The sequence below is a fragment of the Ursus maritimus genome (assembly GCF_017311325.1).
Source record: "Ursus maritimus isolate PB19 chromosome X unlocalized genomic scaffold, ASM1731132v1 scaffold_X1, whole genome shotgun sequence".
Classification (NCBI taxonomy): domain Eukaryota; kingdom Metazoa; phylum Chordata; class Mammalia; order Carnivora; family Ursidae; genus Ursus; species Ursus maritimus.
Genome location: NW_024423319.1, coordinates 117,184,870 through 117,206,513, shown reverse-complemented (window position 1 = coordinate 117,206,513; position 21,644 = coordinate 117,184,870). Strand labels below are relative to the sequence as shown.

At 43.6% G+C, this 21,644-nt stretch overlaps 1 protein-coding gene across 4 annotated transcripts in view; it reads right to left on the bottom strand.

Annotated features, from left to right (window-relative positions):
* Positions 1 to 21,644, bottom strand: part of ARHGAP6 (Rho GTPase activating protein 6) — a 244,423-nt gene that overhangs the window by 25,028 nt on the left and 197,751 nt on the right. For all 4 annotated transcript variants that reach the window (XM_040634551.1, XM_040634561.1, XM_040634566.1 and 1 more), the window contains 4 exons: positions 19,281 to 19,336; positions 16,580 to 16,730; positions 15,389 to 15,537; positions 6,998 to 7,177 (listed from right to left, as the gene is read on the bottom strand). In XM_040634551.1, coding sequence (XP_040490485.1) covers positions 6,998 to 7,177; positions 15,389 to 15,537; positions 16,580 to 16,730; positions 19,281 to 19,336 — 536 coding nt within the window. The remainder of the gene's footprint in view (positions 1 to 6,997; positions 7,178 to 15,388; positions 15,538 to 16,579; positions 16,731 to 19,280; positions 19,337 to 21,644) is intronic.

The window sequence follows — 21,644 nt, the reverse complement described above, 5'->3', positions numbered from 1 at the left end:
TTATAAATAGTACCAGTGTCATGCTCTAGCAAAATCTCCTTGCTATTAATTTTTAGAGTTGGATAATAAATTTCCTTTCTCAACTGAGGATCATCAGAAATTTTCTGACATGTTCATAAACTATTGTTCCCATTAATATAAAAATGAAAATTTTTTCATTTTCATTTTTCATTTTCTCATTTGAAACCTCTTGGTTTCAGCTCAGGTCATGGTCTCAGGGTCATGAGATCGAGGTCCGCATCAGGCTCTGAGCTCAGCGAGGAGTCTGCTTGAGATTCTTTCCCCCACCTCTTCCTCCTTCTCCCTCCCCCTTTGCTCCTCCCCCAACTGGCACATGCATTCTCTCTCTCTCTAATAAATAAATAAATAAAAACTTTTTAAAAAATGAAAAATGAGGGGAGTGTGGCTGGCTCAGTCAGTGGAGCATGCAACTCCTGATCTCAGGGTCATGAGTTCGAGCCCCACGTTGGGCAGAGATTACTTCAAAAAAAAAAAAGGAAAAATGAAAAGTATGACTCCACAACAAAACACATTTTATCTTTTTTCTTCTGGGATTTTGTATATAGCAAAATGGAAACTAAGTTGGACTGTGAAAAACACACTACTTTTAAAAATCAACCAATTCTGCACAGAATTGTGCAGTGAAGAAACAAAGCCCATCCCCAACAGCTTCTTCACTTACAATTTATTGTTTCACATCAAAATCTCTACTGGGTTTTAGTCAACTATTTAGTAACTTTAGATATTTTCCAAGGGTACCATTTATGGTTGTGTTTATCTGGAGACTCAACTCCTTAGATTTTCATGTGTTCCTTCAAAGCAGAATGCTATTTCAAAAATCACAAGAACTTTGGACTCTCCTGCTTCAGAGAAAAAATGTAAACCCTGCACATATGAAGGCATAAAACTGTCACAACAAAAATCCACCCTATCAAATGAAACATGAAACCGTGAACAGTTGCCTAGGGTATAACACTTAATGATGTAGATTATTCTTTAAACCTCAGACAGGGAAAAATGGCTCAAGTTTTCTCCATTTACTAAGTCACTATAACAAACCTTCATGACTCGGAGCATTCCACACCAATCCATCCCTTTGCATTGGACCAAGAAGGATGCTTCGGCATTGCAAATTCTACCACTTTCCAGCAAAAGCAAGTATCAATGGAAGTCATAATGACATTTTTGTAAATTACCGTACACACTGAAGGAAGTCACTAATCACTTGGGCTGTTTGTGAGAGCAAAAGCTCAAACATGGGCAGGCGCGGCCTAGAACTTTTGTGCGACTGTGGCGGAGGATGGCTTCACATTACGGGAAGGGGCTCTGGATGTCTCTGGAGGGTCAGAATGCACAACGTTCAACAAATTTTTCTCAAGTGCCTGATACGTGCCAGGCAGCATGTGAGTGAACAAATACAGTCAAGGAGCCCAGGACTCCTGGAGCTCTGGTTGGGGGAAGATGCGAGGAGGAAAGATGAAGAAAACTGAGCAGGCCTTGCTCCACGGCCTCAGGCTAAAGGCGCTGGACACCGCGCAGGCACAAATGCTTCTGCTCCTGTCCGCCTGTGTCTCCGGCAGTACACGTGTGCCGTCGTTGTCGCTGCGGGCAGGGACAAGGAGAGCAGGCCCCAGCAGGAACTCGTGCAGGCTCTTGCAGCCACCTGCCAGCCTGAACGTCAAGCCAGTTGCTGTTATGATTAGTCCAGAGGGATGAATGCTGTTAAACGTCTCCTTTGCTCCCCATTTTCAAACTGGCTAATGTAGTCTCTTTCTCCCCTGCAAGCGGACTCCATATCTGAGACACCACATTAAACCACCTTGTCTTTCATGCTGTAGAAATAATTCACTTAGTTGCTGCATCATGTGGGCAAACTACCTTGCCTTACTCCTCACGAAATGGTAGTGAAATTTAGATTAGCTGATGAGGGACATAATGACCGGCCCAACCCCTGGCACGTAAACAACGGTTCTTTAAAAAACAGTGGTAGTATAAACAAAGGAAATGGACATCCTATATAATTATCTGGCTATGTTGGTAGGGGCTGGTTCCTTGTTTGATGACCTGGATCACTGCTTGACTCCCTTTGATTTGGCACGCAAAAGCCGTTTTAAGAAACTGCAATTTGCGTCGGGGAACGAAGGGAACACGAAGCGAAGCTTGGCTTCCGAGCTTGGAATCCTCACGTTGGCCTCTGACCCTTGCTTCCAGTGGTTCTCAGTTGAAAATTCCCATGTGCACGGTGCTGGTCCCCAGCTCAGGCTGACAAACCGGCAGGCTGGGAGCGCGCTGGCGTTCCCACGTCTCCACTGCACCCCGGACTGTTCATCAGCCTGGAAGGGTGGTGCCTTCTCTTCTTTCCCTCTCTCCAAAAAAGGAGCCCTGGTAGGAATCATTTAGTACCAGCCCTCAGAACGAGCTGACAGTTTTCTCCACTCTGCTCTGAAGCTCTTATCAATTCCAGGAGCAAAGATGAGTTTTCTCTGGGATTGCCAATATCAGTTATGGAAGTAACAAGTTTCGGAACAATGCACAGTAATGATTTAGTTGGGGAATGTTTTCTACCTTACAATGATACCAGTGAGTGTTTCTAGATATGCATGAGCCTTCTCTCTTATTTCCAGCGTTCCCAGGGCATATCATTTCATGTTATCTGGTTTTTAAACTATTGATAGCAGTTTAAACTGTTGATAGGGTCATGATTTACAGGTGACGGAGCTGAAGGGGTATGGGCACTGAACCAAACACAAAGAAACAACAGAAATGCATTTCAACAAATCATTACTGGGCCCCTGTTTACTTTTTTGGACGTCAGTGAACTGTAAACCAAATGAAAATCCCTGTCTTCAGAAAGTTTGCATTCTGTTAGGTTTCAATAAGCACCATAAATAAGTATACCACACAGTGAGTTAAAAGGTGAAAGGTGCCACGGGAAAAAGAAAAAGAGGAGCCGGGTGAGGGAGGAGGAGTGTGGGTGCGTGGGAACAGCTCACACTGTTTGGTCAAGTGGGCATGGGGGGCTCCCCCACACAGGTGTGCGACAGGGCAGCATCTTGTCCATTTCACGTAGTAACAGCAGCGATGTCTTCTGTTTTGTGTGCCTAGTGTATGTCAGTTCTTGTCCCAAGTACCTTAAGATGTCATTTCTAATTCTCAGAATAATCCTAAAAATGAGGTAACCTCATCTCATTTTTGTACAACAGGAAATCAAAGGCTCAGTGAGGTTGAGCATGGGCCCAACATCACATAGAAAATACATGGCCAAGCAAGGATTTGAATTCTGGTAGCTCATTCCAAAGCTCATGGTCTTTCCTGCACCTTGGTGGTTTTCCAGGGTGGGGTTTCCCAAGGTGTGGTTCGGAAAGGACCAGAATGCCCAGGAGGCGGCTGTTAGTAAGTGCAGATTCCTGGGCCCCATCCCAGAGCTACTCCATCTGATTCTCTGGAGTGTGGCCCGGGAATCCGCATGTCTGGCAAACGTCCTCGCCGCTCTGCTGCACCCTCAAGTTTGAGAGCGACTATTACAATCGGCTGCCTCGGTTTTTGAGAGAGGGATCACGATGGCTGTTATCGGGACCTCTCTCCAGCTCTAGGATTTCCAACCCAGGGCCTGAAAAGCAAACAACTGGTGTGAAAGCCTGTCCTAGCCAGCCTCTCGAAGCCTGTGCCAGCCTCCGAACACAGGCCCCTCTCCTGCATGATGGGACAGAGCCAGGTTCTTTTCGGCCCTCTCTCTCTAGCTCAGATGCCTCTCCCACGTGGCAGAGGCGGCCTCAACATCAGGACGTGAAGGACATTATTAACACTCAGAACAAACGCTGGGTGGTCGCCAGGCCTCTGTGGGTTTGTACAATCCTTCCATCCGTTCTGCCACCTTTCCCAACAAGTCTTCCTTTCTAAAGCCAATGGGGAGCAAGGCCTCCCTTTCTGAGCTCATCAACGCCCCCCGCAAAGCCGTGAAACGGCACAGTGGCTAACAACCTTTCACCATCGGGCTTTGGCCGTCCTTGTTTGGAATCATCGTGCTCGTTATGAAAGTTTCTTTAAGAAACAAAACAAAACGAACAAAACAGAACATACATGACTGAATTTTTGTCCACCCACGCAGACCAGCTTTGCCAACCAGCCAACAGCTTTAGGATAACCAACCAGGTTCTGAAATGCCAAATATGCGCAGAGGACCTGCCAGCAATGAGGTTCATTTTCTTTTGTGCTTTATAGAAATAAAGGGGTAAAGTCAGGGCAAGAGCACAGGAGCGTGTAGACTGTAGAACTAGGAGGGATCTTGGTTTTCATTCGTTCTAACCTTGTCCTGTGATAACTAAAGAAGCAGACACCTCAGAAGGTGAGGTCACAAAGCTCATGTGGAGCAAAGAAAGGACTAGGGCAAAGCCTTCTGATTCCAGAGCCAGTTGGCTTTTTACTGACCTCGGCTTAGGATCTTCGTCTCACCTCTCCTCCCTTTTTCTTCCTCAATACATAATTCCCATCATCTGTCTAAGGAAACCAAGGATGCTTATATTAATTTTAACTTAGTCTGGAAAGGTATCCTTAATTCCTCTGTGTCTAAACCTTTTCATATATATAAAGAGTAAAGATTAACAATATGGAAATCATATGTTCCAGAACTAATGAGTCATTCATTAATTCAATATTTCTTGTGTTTCTACCATGTGCCAGGCACAGGGGGAATGCGGTAAAGAAAGGAGATGGAAACGGACACAAATTCTTCCTATCGTGGAGCCTGCATTCCAGTGGGGAAACACACAACAAACAGAAGAGCTTAGTAAAACCCTGTATTCGTAGTGATGAGTGCCATGGTGAAAAAGCAGGGAGAAGGGAGAGGGAAGAGGAAGCGAGGGTGTGTGTACATGGGGGTGGGGGTGGGGCTGTATTTTAGACAAGGTGGCCAGGAAAGGCCTCACAGAGAAGTAAAGACCACAACTGGGGAGCACAAATATGAGTTACTACCCCAGAGACCCTGGACATCAATGTCTCCCAAGAATGGCAGGCGAACAGCATATCTGGAAAATGCTGGAAAAGGTGGAACCAATGGACTGACGTTCCTCTGTTTTCTGTAATCCGGGCGGCAGGAAATGGTGGCCAGGAAGGGCTGTGTTAATATCCGAGTGGAAAAGAAATGCCTGATGGTCTGTGGTTTCATTTAAAGAACTTTGCTTAGAATATAGAATTTAGAGAACAGAATCAAGATCGGTGAGAGGTATTATTTTGTTAAAAAAAAAATCCAGAGAGCATGAAGTCATGCCAAGACTACTTGGTGAGATGACATGTGACTTAAAACTTGAAGAAAATGTTGAGAAGTTCAGTTATTTGATTCATCCTAATATGTAATTAATTACGAGGGTTTTGGCTGAAGTGTGGAACTTATACGCAGGCAACGACTAATTCCACATTTTTTCAGAGCTCATCGTTTGCAAACAGGACAGCACTTCAGAGACTCAAAGAGGAGCAAGACACCGTTCTACCTCTATGAACTTTCCACTGTGTGTAAACCCATTTTCTCTTCTTCCTGGGCATCCAGCAGAAATCCGTTTCCCAGCTTCCCTTGTAGTTAAGCATGGCTTGTGCAATGGGATTTGAGTGGACGTGACAGATGGCCCTTCTAGGTTCGGCCCATAAAATCCTAGGGGATTGCAGTCTCAAGACGCAAGGAGCTCAAGTCCCTAAATCGTTAGCTGCAAAGCTGTCTGACAAACATCTGATTACACTTTACGTCAACAAGTTATTTATGTCTGCTACGCCGAAGTACTGAGATTTGGGCCAGCCCGTGTTGCCCAACTAACAAGATTATTAATTAACATTGACATCGAATTTTATAGCCTGCAGAATGCTTTCACATAAATGATTCTGGGAACCACCTGGGAAACAGGGCGTACTTTTACCTTTCCCATTTCACAGAAGCTGAAATTGATGCTTGTTGAGTGCTGAATTACTTGGTCGCGATCACACAGGTAAGATGCAGAGGGCAAAGAGTCTAAAGCACTGGCTCTCAAATTTACAAAAATATTGGTGAGAGACAAGCGTGGAAATAAATCTGATGCAAGGCATTTGATAAATGTAGACGAAATACTAAGGAGATTCGGAAGAGGGAACTAACACGCTTGGTTGAGGAAGCCACACAAGGTTCTAGTGGAGTAGGGTAAGATTTATGGTGAGCGTTTGCAAATTGACAGGAGAAATGGGAGAGGAAACATGGAGAAAGTTCGTGTAAATTTTGACATGCAATATGAGTGGCGAACAGAAATAGAAGAGACTTGGCATCTGTTCTAATGTTTCAAGGGAAGTTGGAGCAAGCAGTGCAGTTTTTTGAAGGAAAACAGGAACTGGTAATTCAATACAAATAAAAAAAATATTTATTGAGTGCCTGCCAGATGGAGGGCCTTCCAGAAGCGTACAGAGGATACAGGGAGAAGATAACAAGGGCACAGCCCGTGTTTCAGATGCATTTGTAAACTACGAAGGGAACTAGTCATAAATGACTATAACACAATGTTGAGTAAGAGAAACATCAATAAGAACAGTGATGGGGGTCGAGGGACAGAGAAGTGACGTGAGAAGGACATGGGAGAGAGAGGTGAAGCTTCATGGAGGAGGTAAGACGTTAAGATTGACCTTGGAGGAGGGGCCATCAATGCGGGTGGTTATGAATTACATGGATTCAGGAGGGCCACATATAACTCCCAAAAGAAGAGTGTTATCAGTATTTTGAGCAAGGACATCGCCATCTGAATAATTAAATGACTCCAGAATGTGACCATGGTTTAGGGGACAACAAAATGCAATTTACAACTTGGATACGTTTGTTTAAATGTGGGATCACACACTTCCAGTGACATCACGGCTCTGTGCAATTCTAGTTCTACTGAAACTGCCCGGCTTCCAGTGAATTCAGGCAACGGCCGGCGCCGCGGACCAGAGAGGCCGTGTGTGCGTTTTAGTACGCAGCCCAAGAGCATCACGAGGCAGAGCCACTTACCATGAACAGGGCTTCATAATTTTCAATCATTTTCTGCACCACAGCGATGATGGCTGTGCTCTCCTCAGCCCGGGCTGAGCTCTGGACAGAGAATTCTTTGTCTGATGACTTCTGCTTGTGCAGCAGGTTGGGTCCAAATATGGTGGCCAAGTTTAGAGAGGTCATTTTGTTCCCAGTGACCTGTAGGAGCGGACAACACAAGGATTGCTGTTATTTTTGCTTTTCAAACTGCTGGGTGGGTCAGTAATCAAAGGGACCTTTTTCCTTATTTTTTTTTTCTGCCAGGACTGTATCACCCCTGGCAGAATCCATGAGGAGCACCGTCATTTCCCTTTCGCTTCATGTCTTGGATTGACTCTCACAGCTCGGTGGTCATTTCAATAGCATCTTAAGGACAATTTTACATCTCTAAGTTATTCGCTGTGAAACTGGTACTATATACAATGTTCACCCTGTCTGCTTTTAAAAAATACTGATGTCCGTCCATCCAACCATCCAACCAACCACTCGTCCATCCATCTAAGCCAGCCAGCCCTCCATCTATCTCCGCATCCATCAGTCCATCATCCCTCTATTAAATCACCCACTCAGGGCCTACCATCGGCTACACCATTTTTGTGGATACGAATTATTTAAAATTTTCCCAACAATAACCACAGTACAGTGCTTATTTTAAAGAGTTCACCTTCTAAAGGGAAAATAAACATACCAATTACAAGGAGTGAGTACAAAGTATGAAGCTATCAACTCTGGAGACCCCAGGGACACTCCAAAGAGGTGGCGATATTTGCACAAAACCACGAAGAACAGAGTTTGTTTGGCTGAAAAGCCGAGGAGCTGAGGCAAGAGACAATCTGACAGTAGGAAGGACACCCTATGCAAAAACAGAAACACATAAAATACATCCAGGAACACTCCACCCACCCCCCAGGTGGCAGAAGGTTCTGCAGGAAAGGCAGGCAAGGGCCATTGCAACATGTATCCTGCGGGCAAAACTGCCCCTGGTTGAGAACTACTGGGCTAGGCAAATTTTTCTTCTCTTGTCGATATTAGTTGAAAATCTAGGAACACAGGGATATGTATGGGGACTGTGGCTGCTTGGTGGGGCTCCCTGGTCTGGGAAGATGTGCACAGCCTTTAAAAGGCACCCGGGTGCCCAGCAGAGAATTCAAGAGTCCTGGTTCCCAGCCATGAGAAAGACTCCTGGTCCCACCCTTGTCCTGGGGAGACCTGAGCCCTGGGCCCTGCGATCCCAGCATGGCACACGGCGGGAGCTATTTTTAGAAGGTGAGCCTGTTTTCGGGCCTCCTGCCAAGTGAAATGCTTTCACATGGTAAACACTGGGCATTTTCATGGAAGTGCTCTTTATACGTAGGACTGTTCGATTATTTTTTTCTTCGTTTTACTTCATTGATATAAAACGTGCCATTTTCCTCATTTGATTTTTCCTTTCTCTTCCTGGAAATTTACGGCTGAGGATAAAATCAATTATGTGTCATTTTCAAATTCATCCCTTTGGAACTCAGGCATTTGGAGCGCTTCCCTTTACCCCCTTAAAGTCATATCAGGGTTTTCCCTTTTTTTTTTTTAACATTAACAAATAGGAGATTTTGTTTTCTTTTAAAAGAATGTTTAGCACAAGGACAGTCCAGAGCTCTGTTTCCGTTCCCTCCTTCTCCTGTTGCTATTCTGGGAATGCAATACAATCCGTCTGTAAAATGGCACACAGATTCCAGCCGCAGACCATGCTGCTGCGGTTCGTTAATGCTTTTTTGTTGTGTTGTGATTTTTGGTTTACTGCAGCATCTGTGCCTATACATGTCTAGGTAACAACACGTGCACTTGGGGGCAGCTCATGAGTTAATTATTAGCCAGCCAATGAAAGGAACGATTTTTATCTTCACTAAATAGGCGTCCTAGATGCTTCCTAAACCTAATACGCATTGCTCACCTTTATTACCAGTCTAGCATGTGCAGTCACCGGACTAGGAACTTTCCACAGGCTGTTTTGATTCTTTTGCACTATAAGCTCGTGAAGGGGCTGGGCTGTTGGCCTTTTTTTTTTTTTTTTTTTTTAACAGACAGGGANGTGATGCCCGGAGCCTGGAGCCAGGACAAGGGTGGAGCTGAGAAGCCAGCCTGCATCTTCCTCATGACCCCGCACCTCCCACTGGTCACAGCACGGGGCAATGGGAAAGCGAAACTTTAGGCAGGGGCCGGGATGGGGGTGAGGAGAGCGAGGCACTGGTCCTGCTCCCGTTCCAAAGCCAACCTCCCGCTTCCCGGAGGCATGCACCTCCTCAAAGATCAGTAATCCCGGCTTCATACTAGGGGCTCGTAACGTCTTTTCTGCCTCGTAGACTCTTTGAAGAACTGGAGGAGGGATACGGAGTCTCTCACCAAAACAGTGCATATCCACACCACATTTTCCATGCAATACCAGAGCATTCTTGGACAACCTGAAAAACCACGGCTCAAGAGGTTTCAATTATGTTCCTGCAATATTCTTTCTAGAAGAAATGAAATCGTTCTTCCCTTTGGGAATTTCTCTTTTCCCCAAGGAGCAAAGCAAATAAAACAGAATAAAATAAAGCAAACACAGATAGTGAAACACCATACTTTGATAAAATACCATTATTTCCCCCCAGAAAAGCACTGATTGACTAGCCAACAAATTTCTTCATGCCCTTCTTTTCAAAATCGTTAAGATCCTATTAGTTAATGATGCGGTAAATTGTAAGGGCCAATTCGAAAGGAAATATTATGCTCATTTCATACAGGAGGAAGCTGAGACCTCCCTCCCCAACTCTGTTGTCTTCTTTCTTCCTCTATTTTGTAGAAACAAAGTCATGCAACAAGGCCCTGGCGGAGCGCATGTGAACCTCCAAGCTCCATTTCTTCATGTTCCAAGTCGTAACAACTACCCAGCAGAGAAAGAACACAACTAACCCCGACCAATGAACAGGGGTGAGGAAAAGTTGAACGCTGCTCTGTTTCGGGAGCATACTTTACAGTAGATTTTTGCCTCACTGCCGTGCACCCACCCTGTTTCCTCTATAGGCCTGCGCCAAACCACCACCAACAAAATATTTGGCAAATGACCTCTAGCTCCTCTCCCTCCACTCTTAACTCCGACCAGAGGGGCTTCCAGCTAAGCCCCATCCCCACGCAGAGCTTATGTGGGCCGTTCACTCAAGACCTACGCCTTCGCTCATGTGCAGTTTAAATTCCGTCTCCTCCGTGAAGCCACTCCTAACTTTTCTGGCCCATGTTCACCACCTTTCCTCCGAACCGCTGGGGTGACTGCACTGCCTCCCCTCATGCTGCATTTGCCTGTATCCTCACCTCCTCCACCGCCTAGAGGCTGCAGCTTCGCAGGAACAGTAATTATACAATTTTTTTTAAATGATTTTTTATTATATTATGTTAGTCACCATACAGTACATCCCCGGTTTCCGATGTAAGGCTCGATGATTCATTAGTTGTGTATAACACCCAGTGCACCATGCAGTACGTGCCCTCCTTACTACCCATCACCGGTCTATCCCATTCCCCCACCCCCCTCCCCTCTGAAGTCCTCAGTTAATTAGAAAATTTCTGAAGGACACTCGCTCAGGTAGGTGTTCGGGATGTACGTAATTCAAATGCCAAGGCCAGTGTGACACGGAGACATTTACAACACGAACTGCTGTTTCCCACATTGCTACTCACACAGAAGCTTCCCAACTCACTCTTCCCTGCCTCTAACCAATCTGCAGCACAGGTGCCCCGTCTTTAGTGGGATCCTTCCCAACATTCAGGGCGTAGAAGAATGCAGCCCCTACCCCCTTAAAAAGGCATTCAGCACTCGATCAACACAGCCTAATCTCCCCTCATACCTTCTCGGGACCTTCCCACGCCATAGCCTTGCCTGCAATCTGAGACGGCTGTGCGGGCTACCCATCTGCCTGTGACTTCGAACCGTCTCACAGAAGCAACCCTCTCCTCCTCTTTCCCATGCTGCTTTAACGTCTGGTTACTAGTCCTTCATCTTGACTCAAGGTTTGGGTCGAGAGTGTCTAGAAACCCTTGCAAACTCTTGCTTCCCTGCACAACTTTGCTGTTCCCAGGATATTTTCCTATTCCTTAGAGTAAACTAGTCTTCTCAACCACTGTGCAGTGCCAGGTGAAGAATTTGTATCCCCAAAGTTCAGATAAGGAAACTCAGGTTTAGGGAGGTTAACAGATTTCTCCAAGAACACATGGTCAGTTAGTTATAAAGCTACTGAGTGCTCTCAACCAGAGGTGACTTTGCCCCCCCCCAACCCCTCACAGGGTACTCGGTAATGTCTAGAGATGCTTTTGGTTGTCACGACTGGGGCACGGTGGGGAGCTGCTACCGACATCGAGCGTTTAGGAAAGGCCTGGCTGCTGCTAAGGCATCCCAGGATGCACAGGGCAGCCCCTACAATGACCTGCTCCCAAGTATCCGTCATATGGAGGCTGGAAAACCCTCAACTAGACCCCCCGTGGGGTTTCTTCCTAATTCTTATTCTAGATTTCTGCTCTTAGTAAGCTGGACCGGTTTGGGTTTGAGGCACAGCTGCGACTTTACTGGTCACTGGATGGTCCCAACCACTATTCAATATGACAATGTGTGAATTAGAACAAGGAGCCCCTCCCTCAGCACATTCTCCTGCCGTCTTCTGGGACATTGTCCTGCTCACTCTGCAAACCTACAGTGCCTGTAGGGTCCATGGTGCCTCCCCCAGAGTTTTGAAATGCACAAATGGGTAACTTGTGCAACCGTAAGTGGAACCCCCTGTGGGACACTGGGTGAGTTATTTAACCCCTCCAGGCCTCAGTTTCCACCTCTGAAACATGGGGGCAGCTATCCCTGCTTGTGCAGTGAAGGACTGACTGTACTGCATAAAGCCTCTGGCATGCAGCCAACACGGGGCCGGAGAGAAAGAGAGGATAGCTAGTGTATCAACAGGCCTAGTGGCATTTGTACCCATCCGAGAATATCTTCTTCCTTTTCGCATAGGTGATGGAATCTCGTTCAGCATTTGGACTAAAAGAGTGTCTGAAAATGGTTCTAAAAAAGCAAGAATGGCTTCAATTGGACTTCCTGCTTTCCTCGAGGCCTTCTCAGTCACCTAAGACCCAACCGTCTGTTCACATCTTACTTCGGAAGCATCAGAAAAGCAGTTGGCAAGCCTAGGAACACAGACAGGGCTCTGCCTCTACCCAATGATTAGGCAGATGATTCTACAGCTTGTGTTGTATCTGTAGCTGATAAAGGATGACACCCAGACGGGTAATACAACTACTTAACAATTATGAGAATTATAGTATATCCCTGGGAGAGCTGTGTCTGCTGAAATAAGGTGTCAGCACCATATTATGAAGCCTGAAGCCAGCAGAGGTGTCACTAATTATAACTACGATAGAGATACACGGCTAACTCTGGAAAGTTCCATTCTCACACCAACAGCAAGGATGATGATAAGAAATGCAGAACTGCCTTTCCGGATTAAAGTGAAAAAAAAGAATATGACCAGGATTTTTAGTAAAGAAATTTGATAAATACAGAACTGAATCCACCATCAAGCTGAGTTCTGCTTAACAAGGATTTAAAAGAAAAGTTTCTGTGGTGAAGTAAGTTTGGAATGCATTTGGCCTCTTCGTGTTTGATTTATAATGAGTGTTAGCACAGGAAAGGGTCAGAGATCACCTGGGGAATCCAAGGTCAAGGAGAAGTATGACTGCATCGTATCAAAAAGGGAAACAGGTATTTTGTTAAGGTGAAGATTAAATAGGTCACCTAAAATTGAGGCCAGCATCTCCTTTGTCCAAGGATGAAACCAAAAACCACCTTGAAGCATATGGGTGTGATCAAAGAGAACCGGAGCCCAGGACCTCAGAAGGGCAGGGGTGGGGTCGCCCTAGGGCCCGAGTGGGGACCAGGTTCAAGGAGAACATCCCAGGAGGGCCCATGGGACTGTGCAGAATCTGTCCAGTAGCTGACACCCTGTGGCATCGAGAGGCATGGTGATAGCAGATCAGACTTTCTAGTTCCTTCTAGTTCCTTCTCCACCTAGTTTGGAAGCAGGACTGACTCTCCATGGCTTTAAGCCTGTTGATTTTGGGGGAAGGGTTTAAGGAGAGAAAGGACCTCTCAAAAGGAGGATACTAGACTTCTAGCTATAGGGCAGATGGGAGCTTGAGGGACATTGGAAGAATAACAAGGTGACATCATAGTTGGGCTCCAAGTTAAGGAAGCAGATCAAATTAATGACAAGGGCAGCAATCTCCCCCCACCCCCATTACTCCATTTTTTTGTGATTGTAAACACCTCTGTAGCTCATTGCTCATCTTCACACAAATGGAAATTCAAGGTTTTGCATAAAGCATCATCAGGGAAAATGACAGCCTTGTTTAGAAGCATTCTTGAAACACAGGGAGTTAATGGCCTACGTACGCTTAAGAACTGTCCCTCCTCAGGAAGACATAAAAAGATGGAAAGATATTCCATGCTCATGGATCGGAAGAATTAACATAGTTAAAATGTCCATGCTACCCAGAGCAATCTACACTTTCAATGCTATCCCGATCAAAATACCGAGAACGTTTTTCAAGGAACTGGAACAAATAGTCTCTAAATTTGTATGGAACCAGAAAAGAACCAATCTCCAAGGAACTGTTGAAAAGGAAAAACAAAGCTGGGGGATCACAATGCGGATTTCGAGCTGTACTAAAAGCTGTGATCACAAAGACAGCATGGTACTGGACAAAAACAGACACCTAGACAATGGAACAGAATAGAGAGCCCAGAAATGGACCCTCAGCTCTTTGGGCAACTAATATTTGATAAAGCAGGAAAAAACATCCGTGGGAAAAGACAGTCTCTTCAATAAATGGTGCTGGGAAAATTGGACAGCTACATGCAAAAGAATGAAACTTGACCACTATCTCACACCATACACAAAAATAAACCTAAATGGATGAAAGACCTCGATGTGAGACAGGAATCCATCAAAATTCTAGAGGAGAACATAGGCAGCAACCTCTACAACATCGGCCAAAGCAATCTCTTTCATGACACATCCCAAAGGCAAGAGAAACAAAAGATAAAATGAATTTATGGGACTTCATCAAGATTAAAAGTTTCTGCACAGCCAAGGAAACAGTCAGAAAAACTAAGAGGCAGCCCACGGAATGGGAGAAGATATTTGCAAATGACACTACAGATAAAGGACTGGTATCCAAGATCTACAAAGAACTTCTCAAACTCAATACACGAGAAACAAATAAACAAATCAAAAAATGGGCAGAAGATATGAACAGACACTTTTTCAATGAAGACATACAAATGGCTAACAGACACATGAAAAAATGTTCAAAATCATTAGCCATCAAGGAAATTCAAATCAAAATCACACTGAGATACCACCTTATGCCAGTTAGAATGGCAAAAATAGACAAGGCAAGAAACAACAATTGTTGGAGAGGATGTGGAGAAAGGGGATCCCTCCAACATTGTTGGTGGGAATGCAAGTTGGTACAGCCACTCTGGAAAACAGTGTGGAGGTCCCTTAAAAAGTTAAAAATTGAGCTACCCTATGATCCAGCCATTGCACTACTGGTTTACCCCAAAGATACAGACGTAGTGAAGAGAAGGGCATATGCACCAATGTTCATAGCAGCAATGTCCACAATAGCTAAATCGTGGAAGGAGCTGAGATGCCCTGCAACAGATGACTGGATTAAGAAGTTGTGGTCCATATATACAATGGAATATTACTCAGCAATCAGAAAGAACGAGTTCTCAACATTTGCTACAACATGGACGGCACTGGAGGAGATAATGCTTAGTGAAATAAATCAAGCAGAGAAAGACAACTATCAAATGATTTCTCTCATCTATGGAACATAAGAACTAGAATGATCAGTAGGGGAAGAAAGGGATAAAGAAAGGGGGGGTAATCAGAAGGGGGAATGAAGCACGAGAGACTATGGACTATGAGAAACAAACTGAGGGCTACAGAGGGGAGGGGGGTGGGGGAATGGGATAGACCGGTGATGGGTAGTAAGGAGGGCACATATTGCATGGTGCACTGGGTGTTATACACAACTAATGAATCATCGAGCCTTACATCGAAAACCGGGGATGTACTGTATGGTGACTAACATAATATAATAAAAAATCATTATTAAAAAAAAAAAAAAAAGAACTGTCCCTCCTCAGAAAAGCCTGCACTAGTTCCCTGTCTACATTGATAGGTGGGTCAGGAAAGGGCAGGTGTCATTTCCTCCAGGTGAAACGGTTCTTCGAATCAATGGCCCACTCTTTTACAACCAGAAAAAGGAGGAGTCACGGCACCTGGGGCCACCGGGGGCGGGTCATACCTCTTGCCCATCTTTGCTGACGTTGTCGTTGGCATGCTTGGCCACCATGGAGAGGAACTGTAGGAGGCGGTGGAGGGTGTCGCAGTTACAGGGAGGTAGAAGGTAGATGAGGAGCTGCAAGGTACCCAGCTGTTCCTCTGGTTCCAACACTAAGCAAGGCAAAAGGAGGCATTCTGAGTAAGTTCAAGGGGGAACTCCCATCACTCGGGTTCCCAGAAGAGGCCCCTCTCAACCCCTTTCAGAAAGGGATTAGCCAGGCCAGCCACATTCCACTCCACCCATTGTCCCACTGGCTTAGCAATTTAGTGCAAGGATCTATGAAGGAATAAAGATAAAGTAGACCTGGGGAAATGAAACATCTAGAGTGAGAATTCTCATCCCGGGTTGAAAGGTAGCTTAAATTCCCTTACTTTCTTCTCCCCTCCCTTCCCTGGCATTACTCATCATTTACTTTGTGGACTGTAGTCTTTCATTTTCGGTAAATATTTACTAACAATGACTGGGAGTTGGTGAACATTCTAAAAGTTGAGTTTATAGCAGATTTGAGGCCCTTTTCTGTTGAGCAATCCACAAGGAATCGACTTTTTGTTGGCAATAACCAAAGACAGGGCACGAGGACAGTGTCTTCACTCTCTTCCGTGATCCTGTTTTAATTGTGGCATTGGAGGAAGAAAAATATGGAGGCTGTCATAGCTCTGGCCTGTTCCTCCTCCCCCTCATCCTCCTTTTCTCCTCCATGTGATCTGTGTCTACAGCCCTCGAGCAGCCATATTGAAAGTCCTGCCACTGGGCTATGCCATCCTGCTTTCCCTGGAATGTTGCCTGCCCCCTTTTCTCACTCTGGATTCCTGTGGCTCCCTCCTTCCTCGTACCAGAAATGCAAACTCATTTTTAGGCACAGACTCAATGTGAACTCTTGCTGTTCCTCCAAAGCATCAATTTATAGCACTTAGTACTGGGCTGGGGTCATCTGAAAGCATCCCAAATTCTTCTTTGTTTTGTGGCAACTTTCTTCTTGCTAATCTTCCCCAGGGTAAATCTCAGAAAATTCCCCAAATAGCCTGCTCATTAGAGACCAATAAATAAGAACCAAAAAAAGTTATTGGGGAACACATGCACAAGGTTCGATGAGTGAGTCGGACATCCCAGTAAATCCCAGGACACATTCCTGCAAATGGCCGTATTACGCACAGAGAGTATTGATGAAGGCTGTGTACAGCTCCCTGGTGAGAAGGGGGTCCGGCATGTCCCTCAGGAACTCCTTCAGCAAGGCAGCCACATCATGGACGCTGTGCTCTTCCTCCAGAGAGACATCGACCCCACGGTCAAATTCCTCACGTAACTGGAAAAATAAGTTCGAGTGGCAGTCTTATGACACCATACCTCAATGTTCAGGGCCCAGCAAACAAAGTGCGGGGACATGCAGTATCTGGTATTAAGCTTACCCAGACACCAGAAAGGAGAAGAAAACGACATGTCGCCTTGATCTACAGAGTCTATGCAATCCAGCCATGAACATATATATATATACATATATATATATATATGCATTATTATATAAATGTATATAGTATAGATTATGTTTAAATATGTATATAAATGTATAAATTATATATATAGACATATATAAATGCATTTTTAAACAAATGTATCTAGGTTTACTGTTAATGATGCAAGCAGAAGGGCTGGAGAATAACATCCAGAAGGTTGGGGGGAAGAGCTGAGGGGTTAGGTCAAGGGTAAATGTGGGAGGGAGGAATGCATCTATCATACAGCGGTTCGGCATGTCAGCAATCCTACCAGGTTGGAATTTTGACATTTTACAGAAGTACTCAACAAGAAGGCAAGGTTTTTTGCTGTACATGATGAAATTTAAAACCCTAATAACCCATTTGTGACTAAGGCTTGAAAGATGACAATGATTAAATAAAAGCTGCCTTAGACTTGTCAAAGTAGCCTTATTAGGAATTCCCAAAAGGATCCCCTGCCTTAAATGTTATCCTAGGTTTGTTAGCGTTTATGACAACACAAAAACACAATAGCAAGAGGAAGGGAGTCATAACTCTACACCCTACTTCCATGATTGACAGCTCAACTTCTCCCATGTAGTGTTTCTGCTATAGAAATAATTCCGTGAGGTCCTGAATCTCCTCTACGCAATAAGCTTCTGTAAGAGTTTATTGGTTCAATTACTCATCCATCCATTCACTCAACTTCCTGTGTACCGGGCCTCGGTACAGGCTCTCAAAGTACGCTAGGGAACAAAGAGGAAACATCCTTATCCTCCCCCAGCTCTCAGGCTGTTAGAGAGACTGGTGAGCAACTGGGAATCCCACAGATGATTAATTAGCTGTTAATATTGTGACAACTGTTCTGAATAAAAAGTGCAGGGTGCTAAGAAGTGATGTTCAAGATAAAATGGTGAGTTAGGGCATATTTCACACTAGGAATCCAAGTCTCCATAACCACAAATTATATTTCGCTTGGATAATCCTTAAATAAATCTCTATGCAAAGGTTTTCCCTTTGGTGGGTCCAGATATAACTGATGGGAATGCCCATTACTGTCCTGAACCACCAGGGTACAGTAGGCAGCCAGAACAGAAGTCTCCCACTCGGCCCCACTCCTTCCTGTGATCACTCAAACACGCCACGTTTCTCTCCGTGCACACACACGCGGAGAAAGAATGGACCGTGGAAAGAGGCTTAATCTAAATTGTGGGATCTTGAGTTTAACATAGATCTTGAACTGAACACAGGGTAAATTGTGTGATCTTGAATTAAGTTTCTTAATTTCCCTTAATTTCTCTAAGCCTCAAAAGAAGTGGGTGAAGGGGCTCCTCTCATAGCTGTTGGGTGGAGTCAATAAGATGATAATGTTTTGAAAATATGCTGCTGCTCTGCTCAGGGGAGTGGGCCCCAAAATGTTACCATGCTATCTTCCTTCTTGCAAGCCCTGTGGCCAAATGTTAAATGGTGTTCCATAGTCTCTTATGTGACTATTGAAAATAAAGGCAACCCACCAAATAAACAGAAAAAGGACTCCTTTTTGAAGCCCCTTTTATCTTGACAACAAAGAAGTATCAGGAGGTATTTATTTCAGTTAGTTTCAATACTATGAACAAATATTTCTTCAGCTTCATCAACTAAAAATTATTTTCATTTGGCTTCATTTTTGAGTTGCTGAGTTCCTTAATCTTTCTGTTGGAACCAACAGAGGAAACATCACGTTTTAATTTTCTTTTAGCCAACAAATGAATTCTTTTTTCAAATGGCAGTGTGCCTTTTGTGAAGCCCTCATGAACACAAACACCTGCCCACTCACAGGAATATACCCGAAGGTCTAGCATCAAACTTCGTTGCGAGAATGCTGCACAGTGCTGAAGGAAACCAAGGGGCACAGTCCCCACGTGGATAATGAGTTGGGGGGTTGTCAATGGTTCCACAGAAAGGGAATAAGAACGATTTTTTTTTTGAGAAAGTAAAACTATAAACATAGAATCTTATATGAAGGGAATGTTAACAGCACCATTCATATTGCATTTTAGTAAAAACAAGTGCTAGACAATTGTCTTCTATTTATTATTCCTTCCTGATTAGATGCTCTCTGAATCTCCTGCTTTTACAGTTTCAATAAGATGTTTATTAATTAGTTTTGTTTGGCTGGACATGCCATGGACACATCTAAATGTTTTGATTTCAAGGGTTTGATCACAACCTTTCTGAGCTTGTGAGTTGTTGCCTTTGACTCTTGGGAGTCAATTATACTGTAATTGGTAGGAGGATACAGAGCAGCTACTCTGAAATGAATTTGCAGAAGCTGGAACTTTGCGGGAGGTAATTCAATGGAAAGTCAAGTGAAACTTACAATATAGTCTTCACTTTTCACTTACTTGTCTCACTCTCTTTTTTGAGCTTCCAACTCGGAATATCCCCACCGTCTGGAGGCCTACAAAGAAGGAAACAAAATCAACAGTTCTGTTTCATGGCTCGAAACTGGAGTAAGTCACCATGGATTTAGAATAGAATGCCAGCAACATGCAAAACAGTAACAGCACAACAGCGTGCACGAAAGCTTGCTTAGTTATCCCACATTAGACTCTGCAGGGGCCCAAAGCTTAGCCCTATAAGCACCAGGGGCACATCACGTTAAACATTTCTGATGAAAAACTTTTCATGTGATATTATGTATTTCTACATCTTCTCCATATGAAAAAAGTAACATTTTCTTCATCGTTCAGAATAATTACTTAAACATGCATTTTATATGAATTCTTAGCTCTTTATGGATGTTAAAAATAGATATTTCTTGTTTCACTGATAATTAAAAACAAGTACTTATTAAAGAAAATCTATAAAGTGCAGAAAACCGTAAAAGATAATGTACTTTAAAAAATACCTGATGCAGAAATAGCCACTCTTAATATTTTGTTTTATTTCTATCTAGTCTTTTCTCCATGTATGTGTATGTGTGTGTATATTTTTCTTTTTACATAGTTAAGCCAGAGTTTTCTTTGATTCAGGTTTGATTTGGGGGGGGGGCAAGAATACTTCCTAAGAATACTTCCAAGAATACTTCCTTACGTACTTCCTTCAGGGGCACAGAATGTCTGGACGGCTCTCCTTTTCCTATGCAAACCATTAATCAGAGCCACTGATGATCATCTACATTTATTTTTTCATTGGTGGCTCATTTTCTCTTCATTTGGGATCATCAGTTATGAGGGCGATGCTGATTTGGGAGGTGCGAATGGACACTTTGTAGGCACATGAAGAGAGCTGGCCTGAGACTAAAGGCAGCAAACAGACTCATGATCTCTTAGCATCATTGGAATCCTGGATCCAGTATTTAAATAGGATTTTTTTTGGCAGGGGGACTGCTTTGCTTGATCTAATTTTATCTGGGTTCCTCTCTGTTGCCACTGAGAGTTTGGACTAGTACAACATATAATTAAATTGGAAAGAATCATAATCTTTATAACATTATTTCTTTTCACCCAGAACCAAAGCAAACGTCTTAAATTGTTTAAATCATGTTTTAGATCTTGGTAGAACTTTGCAGTTTTCTTTATAGAAGTTTCTTGCTGCTTCTTACAGATATTCTGGGTATATTTTTGATATTAATATGAATGAATTATTTTATTGTTAGAGTATATAACTGATTATTGCTCTTACATAGGAAATAGATATCTCTTTGTATATTTATTTTATGGTCTTGCCACCTTATGTTTAGTTAGAAAAGATAGCATCTATAATTATAAACTCATTTATAAATATAATTATAAATCCATAAACCCCATTTATCAGTTCTCTATCTTATAAATGGTATCCTGAACTTCCAGAATAATTTGAGGGACTCATGGTGAGAGGCTAATTATTGCTGATTTGCATAATCACATGTTGGTGCTCGCCCTTGGGTAGGATTTTGCTCTGCATCTATTTTCAAAAGACTTCTGTACATCCTCGTTGCTGCTCTCAGTTTGTCTGCCTCACAAGTGAGGCCGACCCCTAGCCTCATCTATTGCTTCTACCTCTCTGGGAGCTTGTGAACAGGATAATCGAGCCATTTAGAACCACTCCAGAATTATACTTTTTCACCTGCAAAAGGAGCATAATGAGTACCCTGCCTGAATAGTTATGCAATGATTCAATTAATTAATGCATATAGAGTTCTTAGAATCATATCTGGCATCTATTATATAGAGAGAAACAGACCCTGATTGAACTGAATGAGTTTCCTTTGCACAACAGAGAAAACTTTAATACAATAGCAGGTGTTAGCAATTTTAATTTTGGCTGCATTTATTTTCTTAGTTTCTGATGGTTTCTGAAGAGCTGAATTTTCTACAGCAGTGAAGTATCATAAGGGCATTTTCTACACAGGCGGGACTATTCATTTGGCTGAATCCCTCCAGACTCTTCAGAAATGCCCATTTCGATCATATTATTTCCTCAATTAGAGTACTTTTTCGCTCAGCAAAAATGACTGTAATTGAAAAAATAACGAGTTAGTGATCAAGTGCTATAATTCCTATGTATCTCAATTAGTTAGACTCTGTTTTAAGTTTTTAGAATATGTATTTGTTTGCTTGTTTGTTCTAGGTAGAGTAACTGACAGCCTTTGGACGGCCAATGCCATTCTCTCGCATACGCTATACGGTAATTGTCCTCAAAGAGAAGATACAGTCTAGGCATTTAGTAACCTTGACTTAAGACACTGATAAAAACAGGCGTACGTCCAAAAAGCCATTGACCTG